Source organism: Somniosus microcephalus, chromosome 9 (assembly GCF_052327205.1).
Source record: "Somniosus microcephalus isolate GS21.2 chromosome 9, FLI_Smic_1.0, whole genome shotgun sequence".
Lineage (NCBI taxonomy): Eukaryota > Metazoa > Chordata > Chondrichthyes > Squaliformes > Somniosidae > Somniosus > Somniosus microcephalus.
This window is the reverse complement of record NC_140995.1, coordinates 168,080,919-168,090,971: the sequence shown is the minus strand read 5'-3', so window position 1 is coordinate 168,090,971 and position 10,053 is coordinate 168,080,919. Positions and strand designations below refer to the sequence as shown.

The window sequence follows — 10,053 nt, the reverse complement described above, 5'->3', positions numbered from 1 at the left end:
CTCCAATGCAACAACCATCTCATTTCTGCAAAAGAAAGAGGTTTGATGAGGTCTTGAATTCAAGAACTTATCAAACTACAGAGAATGTCACTTTGACAGCTTCACAGAGATGTCAAACGATGACAATTCATCTGTCAAAAATTTTTGACAGATGAAATGTCATACGTTGACGTTCTCTGTAACCGATTTTCCCTTAATTGGCCTGCTAAGCCCGCTGGGTGGGCTTAACAAGGTCAATCAAGGGAAAATAGCATGGGTTGGCCAGAAGTTGATGGAGGCAGGACTGAAACCCGACAAGTGGGAGTCCCGCCTCCAAAAGCTCCCCATTGGCAAAATCACCCCCAGTGTGTAGAAGGGAACAGAGGAGGATTCAAGTAATTCCAGGGGACACTCAGAGGCTAAACGGGCCAGGAGGCACAGCAAGAGAGGGGTGCAGATAATTCTGACTGTGACTTTTACCCAAGGCATAAACGGGGTAGTATGAATCTTAATTATACCTTGTAAACTGCTGCTTAAGATACAGTAATTGTGTTGATCTTTGCTTGTGCTGAATAAACTTTTAACCACTGCCACCAATAGGGGTCAATGTCAAATCATTTGGAATCAAAGATTTCACAAAGAGATTCTTACAGCACTGAAGATGGTGCAAAAAAGATTCACAAGGATGATACCAGAACTGAGAGGATGTGCTTCTCAGGGAAGGCTGGGGCTCTTTTCCCTAGAAAAGAGAAGGTTGAGGGGTGACCGGATAGAGATTGTGAAAGGGTTTGATGGGGTAGATGTAGGCAAAATGCTTCCACTTGTGGGGAGTCCAAAACTAGAGGCCATAAATATAAGATAGTCACTAATAAATCCAATAGTGAATTCAGGAGAAACTTCTTTACCCAAAGAATGGTAAGAATGTGGAACGCGTTATCAAAAGGAGTAGTTGGGGTGAACAGCATAGATGCATTTCAGGGGAAGCTAGGTAAGCACATGAGGGAGAAAGGAATAGAAGAATATTCTGATAGGGTTAGATGAGGAGGGGTAGGAGGAGGCTTGTGTGGAGCATAAATGACAGCATAAATCAGTTGGGCCGAAGGGCCTGTTGCTGTGCTGTAGACTCTATGTAATTATGTAACTATGGAGTCAGGTTCCACATGTACGCTGCTGACATCCTGCTTTACTTCATCACCACCTCTTTCAACCTTTCAATTGCTTCTGTGTTGTCAGACTGTGTATCTAATATCTAGTCATGGATGAACTGCAATTTCCTCCAGTTAAATATTAAGACTCAGCCATCATCGTCATCCCCCACTACAAACTCCGTACTCTAGCCACCGATTCTGCCTCCCCCCGCCACCCTGCTGACCCCCTCCCCGGCCACTGTCTGAAGTTGAAACAGACTGTTGGCAATCTTGGGGTCCTATTTGACCTCGAGCTGAGCTTCCGACCCCACATCCTCTCCAATGCAAAGACTGCCTACCTCCACCTCCATTACATCACATGTCTCTGCCTCTGCTTCAGCACATTTGCTGCTGAAACCTTCATCCATCCCTCAGTCATCTCCAGACTTGACTATTCCAATGCTCCCCTGGCTACCATCCAATCTTCCACCCTCCATAAACTTCAGCTCATCCAAAACTCTGTTGCATATCCTAAATCGTACCAAGTCCCACATTTCCCCCATGCTTGCTGACCTACATTGGCACCCGTTCCCCCAACGCCTCAAGTTTAAAATTCTCATCCTCATGGTTAAATCCTTTCATGGCCTCGCCCCTCCTTATCACTGTAACTTCCTCAAGCCCTCCAATTCTCCTCCAACTCTGTTCCTCCAAATCTGGCCTCTTGTGGATCCTTCACACCTTCACCCCACCCTTGGCATCGTGCCTTCAACTGTCTAGTCCTAAGTTCTGGAATTCCCTCCCAAAACACTTCTTCTTCTCCAACTCCCTCTCCTCATTTAAGACTCTTCTTAAACCCACCTCTGTCACCAAAATTTTAGTCACCTCTCTTAATGGGGTAGAAATTATTCTGGGCTCATTTTTGGGCTGAGACTTGGCGCTGTGGAGGAAGTGTGCACCCCAACCAGGATGGCTCAAGCATCGATAGAAATTGGTCCTTGAGCCTCATCGGCCCTCAGGTAAGTTCCGAGAGGGGGATTGGAGTGGGCTACAGGGGGAACCGATTGTGCTGCCTGTGGCGAGGGGGAGCACTCCTGCTCCTCCGAGCTCCACATAAGGGTCTTCAAAAAAAATTCTTAAACGTACCTTTGGTTAGTGGCTGCGGGGGCCCAACGCCTGCCCCGCTCATTGGGAACTAATTTTGAAAACAGGTCCTTCAAAAAGCATTGGGCCCCTCATTAACATAATCAAGGAGCCTAATACTTTCCCAGGACGCATTAAAAATTGGCCTCATGAATTTAGCAATGGAACCAACTCCTGCACAGGTAGGACGCAGGCCATTCCGCTGCCAAACTGGTATGCTTTGTACCCAATCTAATTTCTACCCCAAACACATTCTAATTTCTATGCCTATATCTCCTGCATTGGCTTGTGTCGATTTTTGTCTCATTACCTTTCTGTGAAGTGCCTTTCTCTATGTTAAAGCTGCTCTATAAATGCAAGTTTTTAGTGCTGTCATTGAAAAGTTACCAGATGAACTCTTACTCTGTTTGTAAATGAATTTTAACCACTTTTTTGGACAACATTTAGAACTTTTGTTTTTTATTTGTGACCAAGTGCACACATATATTAGATTACAAATACAACAGGTCATGTACAGTACATATTATATAGAATGCAACAGTAGAAAAAACGCAGCCAGCACGGCGCAAGCTGCTACATTTCTTCAATTTACAATAAGAAAACCGAGCTTTCAGTCTGCCAAAAACCCTGATTACCACCTGTGCATTCACCAAATCTCATAGGCAACTCATCATATCACAAGCCATTGTTTAACCCTCTGTGTTCTGGTTGTTTATTAACCCATTAACGACTGCAGTATCATCTGATACCACATAAAAAGTTACAATTTTATTCTCAATTTTATATATCAGTTATAAGAATGAGAGGGGATCTCATTGAAACTTATAAAATTCTAACAGGACTAGACAGACTAGATGCAGAAAGGATGTTCCCGATGGTCGGGGAGTCCAGAACCAGGGGTCACAGTCTAAGGATAAGGGGTAAGCCATTTAGGACAGAGATGAGGAGGAATTTCTTCACCCAGAGAGTGGTGAACCTGTGGAATTCTCTACCACAAAAGGCAGTTGAGGCCAATTCATTAAATGTATTCAAGAAGGAGTTAGATATATTTCTTAAGGCTAAAGGGATCAAGGGATATGAGGAGAAAGCAGGGACAGGGTACTGAATTTTGATGATCAGCCATGATCTCATTAAATGGCGGAGCAGGCTTGAGGGGCCGAATGGTCTACTCCTGCTCCAATCTTCTATGTTTCTATGTTTCTCTGTTCTGAAATCTTTTATTTACATTTTTCCTTAAATCATCTCCATTTTCTTTAGTTCAATTAGCCTGTGCCTTCACATGGGAGGGAGAGGCAGTCTAGGCTGCGGCTGTCTTCATGACTATCACCAACTCAGTTGCATGGTTAGCTAAAAGAAGGCTAACTTAGTGGCAGGGTGAGATTAGAAGCGTCACTTCTCTGCCCTTGTTGGGCAAAGACAAAGGTGTTTCACCTAACGCTGGAGGATCAGAGTACCAGACTACTCTGGCATGTAAATCAGTCTTTGGATTCTCCGACTGTCCTACCTGGGGCAACTGTTTAATGCTCTTTGTTGTGAAAGCTTCATGTTTTGATATAACTTAAACATAAGAGTAAGGATATGCAAGAATAAATGGTGGCTAGGAGAATGATTATATAAATACAATACAGTGGGCACCATCGGGCATTATCAAGCTTACAAGCTTGGATGATGATAGGGCTAATCATTCCCAGTTAGCGAGTTAAATCAGTTTTGCACATCACAGTTTTACTGGGTTATTTAGTTTAAAGAGCCATTGGAATGTATGAATAAATAATTGGTACAAGACACTGGTGATGCTCACAACTCACTTCCAGGTGACAAGATATTCAAAGGAAAATATCTCATTAGTCAGGAGTTACAAAGTAGTATAAGTGGGCAGAAAACATTTGTTATTCAGAATTGTTTCTTAAAGGTCCTTCAGTCCACAAAGGTCAAAGTGATAATACCCATTTTTCTAGGTCTAAATAGGAGTTGGCCATTCAGCCCCTCAAGCCTTTGAAATAAAACAAAATGAAGTAAAGTAAAATAAAATAAATATTGATGAGTAGCCTAAAAGGGTTTAAAAATAGCTGTATATTCCCTCTGTTAAAATGTAGTGCTGACACAGCATGCAACAGAACAGTGTTTCAGCTCAGCGTAAATAACATAGTACATTATTATGAGAATTTTAAAGTGGCAGGATCCCTTTCATTGTATATATGCAGTCATGCATTAATAAAGTATGTTTTAATGGTACGAAGCAGATAATTGCCGATATTATAGGAGCACTGATACTGATGGGGTCTACTTCTGCAGTAGGAACCAAAGGCCAGCTCTTCACTCCTTCACCCTCCCTCATATTCCCCTTACTGGTTCTCACCTCCAGAACTGCCTTTTCCAGAAAGGAGTGAATGAGTAAGCAGGAAAATGCAGGATTCTGGCGATAGGGCTGTGCCACACACAAGCCAGTAAGGGTACAGTGAAGAAAGACACATTATTTCAAGTTATTTATTATCTTTTTCTCCTCCCTCTCTCAAGGTCAGTCTGTCACTCAGTTGCCAAGAGGCAGCCCATCAGGCCCAGCATCACTGACCCTAATGTGTATGACTTGCATATTCAAAAGTGATAAGCCTACGTTTTTTAGCTGTGACCACAGGGTAGAAAAGTCCATGGCTGAATGGCTGTAATTTAAATTTCTACAGATTTGTTTTTGGGTGACTATTGTCACCATTTAAATAAGAGTGGTTGGAAAATAACATATAACTAGTAATAGAACTTACTAGTTCTTACTATCCAAACTTAATATCCAAACACTTGCTGAATGAATGAATGAATGAATGGCTGAATGAATGAATTAATGAATTAATGAAACTTGCTGTAGAAATGGTGAGATCTGAGTTAGACTGATTGCACCAGATTGATTCAAACAACAACTTGCATTTATACAGTACCTCTAAAGTAGACAATATTCCAAGTTGCTTTATGCTTGGCTGAAAAGATAGGTTCTTGGAAGGACTTTAGGGTGGATAAATAATTGGGGAGGGGAAGAAATTTAGCCAGGAAATTCCAGAAAGTAGGGTTCCAGAAAGAAGGCTGTGCCACCAATGAATGGAGGGGGGATACGCAAAAGCCCAAAGTCAGATGGCCAAAGGGGATGTAAGGCTGGAGAAAGCTGCAGAGAAACGATGAGGTGAGCTTATGGAGGGATTTGAAGATAAGGACAGGGATTTTAAACAGGAAAATAATGTTGATCAGTGGAGATGGGTGTGATGGGTGAGCAGGATTTAGTGTGGGACAGGATACGAGCAGCTGAGTTTTGGAGAAGTTGAAGTTTATGGACGGTGGAAGACAGGAGGCCAGGATGGGGAACATTGGAGAAATCAAGTCTAGATTTGAAAAAAGTGTGGATAAAGGTTTTAAAGGTGGAGAGGTTGCGGTAGGGATGGAGTCAGGTGATATTACGGAGGTAGAAGTAAGTGAGGGATATGATGTGGGGTGAGAAGCTCAATATTAGGTCAAACAGGACACCAAATATTTGTATGGTCTGGTTCAGCTTGAGCAGGTGGCCATGGATGAGGATAGAGATATATGTCATGGGATGAAAATGATGGCATTGACTTCACCTCCCCCTAACCCCGTAATGTTCATATGGAGGAAATTTTGATTCATCCATGACCTGAAGTCAGACAGGCGATATGACAACACAGCGTTCATTGAAGCCCCAAAGGAAGTGATGGAGAGGTAAATGTGGGTGTTGTTAACATATGTATGGAAGCTGAGTTGTGCCTGTGGATGATATCATGACGGCCAGCATATAGATCAGGTTGAGCAGGGGGGCAAGGATAGATCAATGGAGGAACTCCAGTGGGACATTATGGGAGCAGGAAGAAAAGCCATTACTGGAGGCTGTGTTTAGACAGGTAGGGGTGGAACCACACAAAGTGAATCCCATAGAGGAGAGATAATGGAGGAGAATGGTGTGCTCAACTTTACCAAACATTGCAGAGAGGCCAAGGAGGACAAGGAGGGAAAAGCAGTTTGAGCGAGCTTAAAAGATTTGACTCCAAACTAACACTGGAATAGGTAAATTGCACCACTTTAAATTATCTTTGCGAGTGCATTTGAATTCTGAACAGTTGAAAACTTAAGGGGGCAATTCCAAATTTAAATTATAATCATAAAATTGTGCACCAAGTTATCTAGGCATTTCTTGCAAGTGTGTAGGTCATACAGTCTGGCCAGGCAGTTGAAATAATATAGATATAAAAGAACTGCACGTACTGGGAATCTGAAAGAAAAAAAATCTAAAGTTCTAAAAATGCACACCAGGCTGTTCAACGACTGGGAAAGAGGGTAATAGGTAAATGTTTAAGGTGCGATCCTGAGTTCTGATGAAAGGTCAGATCCAAAATATGAACCTCTCTTTTTCACAGATGCTGAATGTCCAGCTGGGCATTTTCCTCCTTTTCTGTTTTTCTGTAATGTCTGTATCTGTCTTTTAATAGGTAAGATAAAGTGTTAATAATTTTTCTTAATTTTAGTGTGTTATAATTTTTTGAAAATGTAAATCTAGCATTTCCCTAATAATCAGATGAGTCACTTTAGTGTTAAATGGTAATGGGCTTTTTCTCACTTAAATTGAAAAAAATGCTAAGGTCCACATACGCTCAAATATCAGTATCAATATCAACGGTGTTACTGTCATATTATATATATATATCTATATATAACAATACTACAAGATGCACAGAAATCCAGTGTAATTTTGCCAAAAATTAAAATAATTAAAAATGCATAGAGCACATGTGAAATGATGAATAATTTTATAACCAATGTTCCAGTTTGTCTGACAAGTGGAGATAATTATCATACCACATGGCCACCAAGACAGCTTCTATTTATAAAACTTTCAGTCAGGAAAATAACTTGAATGAACACTTTAGCAGCTTTTGTTTCTCTGTGTTGTCACGTTACATCATTGTGATGATACACCAGTGGGAATATGATGGGCCCCAAAAATCTGCAGCCACTCCAGCTTACATCTGCCATAGCCTTGGCGGGAGTCCACCAGAATCACCGAATCACCACAGTGCAGATAGAGGCCATTTCGGCCCATCGAGCCTGCACCGACACATATCCCACCCTATCCCCGTAACCCCATGTATTTAATCCCCTAACACTAAGGGTCAATTTATCATAGCCAAATCAACCTAACCTGCACATCTTTGGACCGTGGGAGGAAACCGGAGCAAACCCACGCAGACACAGGGAGAATGTGCAAACTCCACACAGACAGTCGCCCGAGGCCAGATTTGAACCCGGGTCCCTGGCGCTGTGAGGCAACAGTGCTAACCACTATGCCACCGTGCCCCCCTGGTTGAAACTAGGTCAGAACTCAAATGCACTGGGTCCAGATCAAAGTCACACACGTAAAATCAGAAGATTTCTGGACGTTGTGTGGAGACTGGAGCTACCATATTCCCAAGAATCTTGAGATGGTGGAATCAAATTACATGAGGTGAATATTGAGCAGGTTTCATGGCATATCATGTAGACTGTTATCTGAAAGGGGATACTGCACTTTTGAATCCAGTGATTAAGTTGTGAAGTGTATCACTACAAAACACTATATAAACAGCACAAATGTGCACTAAATGTTTCAGTACTGTAAAAATAGTGACTCCCATGTCAAGCTTTTGGTGCCCTCTTTCTAGTCTTCCTACAAGAGAAAAAAACACCTTGTTTAAAAAGTGGACTTCAGCAGCAAGAAAGCTCTGGTGACTTCAAAGTTCATTCACTGAGTTCATTCTGTTTTCTCAATTTTGCCATCTTTTTGAGATGACTCCAAGCTCTTCCGCAGCGATGCTTTTTCTGTGTTGCCATTGCCCTGGCCATTCTCTGGTGAGCTTCCGTTTTTAGTAACTGTGTGCTTATCCAGGTAGTTGAGCATTTCGCTGAGGACAGTTTGGAAGCTGCTGAGGGCAGCGCAGATAGCAGGGGTACCAAATCCATGTGTGATCAGGCTACATCAGATTTAAAAAAGGATGCGTTAATATTTGTGTCCGAGTGTACGTGCACAGTGCAAATTCATTATTACTATTAAATTACATCATAATAAGACACTTTTCAGCAGAAGCTCTATTATAATCAAAAAGGTTCTCAAACAAAATAAAGATGAGCTCCTCTAGCTAATGTTACAGTTGAAAAAATAGCTACAAAGCCTATTCATGACACTGGTGCCAAAAAGCCTTGCCTGGGCTCAGAGCCAGAAGAAGGTAGATCTGTGGTCCCACCAGTACACATATCATTGGAGCATCAAGACATCAGCCATATGGCGCTACATCTTACCACAAAGGTAGACCAATATTAATCTGCTGCGCCAGACGGGAATAAGGCAGGTGGTTAAATTTCTGTTAGAGTGCTTGCTGGTGCATTCTCAATGTGCTCCCGCCCTCCGCTATCTTAATCGCACAGTCTTTGAGTCATCCAAGGTGCTCGCCAGGGGCAGGCAGGAGCCTCATGAATACATGAAAATTGGGGTCCCATGACTCAATTAGGGCCCTAATGCCATTTTAACATGAAATTGCAGAAGTCCTGCCCATAGCCCAACCTGCCAGTTAAACCTAGCTGGATTGATCTGGCAGATAAGTGGATCATGCTGTTGTGCTGTTTTGTTTGCCAGGAGAGTTTCCAGATTCCAGATCACTTCTTTGTGAGACTTTCTGCCTTAATTACCCTCAGTAAGCTTATCACGAGTCCTTTTATTTAAATGATGAACGAACAGTTGGAGGAAGAAGAGCAGCAGCAGCATCGCATATTAGAAGATAACAGGGAAGGGGAGCTGCTCATAGGAGATCATACCCAGCACAGGTTGTACGAGCCAGGAGTCACTTTCTTGGATCTACATGAAGAGCAGTGCATCAGGAGACCTCCCTTCTCTAGACAGGCTGTTGTAGATCCCTGCAGCCTCCTGCAACAGGAACTGCTGCCTGTTGGACCAGGAGGCCATGCCTTGCCAGTTGCTTTAAAAATCGCTGCAGCTCTTAACTTCTTTGCCACTGGCTCCTTCCTGTCTGCTACAGGGGACATCTCCCACATCTTTCAGTCTGCAGTGAACAGCTGCATTAAAAAGCAGTTCACCGGTGTCCTGTTGGCCAGGGATGACCAATACTTCATCAGTCAACAGGATTGTGGATTTGCAGCAGTGGTTGGATTGCCTCGCATTCGAAGTATCACAGGCTGCACACATGCTGCCTTCAGAACATGAGAACACCAGCCAGCAGCATTTGTGAATAGAAAAGGCTACCACTCCATTAATGTTCTTTAGTCTCCAATTGCAGAAACTGGATCATCCAAGTTTGTGCCAGGGAGTCTGGCAGTTCTCATGACGCATTTATCCTGCGATATTCTACTATCTCCTCAATATTCAATCCTTCCATGAACGTGGTAGAATGGTTGTTGGGGGCAAGCCCCTATACACATGGCTTGTGACATCACTCTGCAACCCCGCCACTCCTGAGTAACACGGGTATAATCAAAAGCCAGGGGACCACCAGGATGATTATTGAGCACACCATGGGGTTGCTGAAGCAGGTGTTCAGATGTCTCAACATGTCAGGGACTTTCTACAAAATGCTCCAGAAAGTGTCTCCCACAGCATAGTGGTGTGCTGCATCCTGCACAACCTCACCATACAGGGAGGCCTGCGTTTGAAGGAGGCACAACAGTAGAAGTTACCATTGGTTGGGGCAGACCAAGGGGAAAGTGAGGAAGCAGCAGAAGAAGGAGAGCCACCTCACCATCATGCAGAAAGAAATGTGTGGGATAT

At 43.0% G+C, this 10,053-nt stretch overlaps 1 protein-coding gene across 1 annotated transcript in view; it reads right to left on the bottom strand.

The window, feature by feature from the left end:
* Positions 1-2,708: 2,708 nt before the first annotated feature.
* Positions 2,709-10,053, bottom strand: part of tfap2d (transcription factor AP-2 delta (activating enhancer binding protein 2 delta)) — a 117,868-nt gene continuing 110,523 nt past the window's right edge. Inside the window, exon 7 of the mRNA XM_085997490.1 lies at positions 2,709-8,248. Within this exon, the coding sequence (XP_085853616.1) occupies positions 8,029-8,248 (220 nt within the window). The 3' untranslated portion in view covers positions 2,709-8,028. The remainder of the gene's footprint in view (positions 8,249-10,053) is intronic.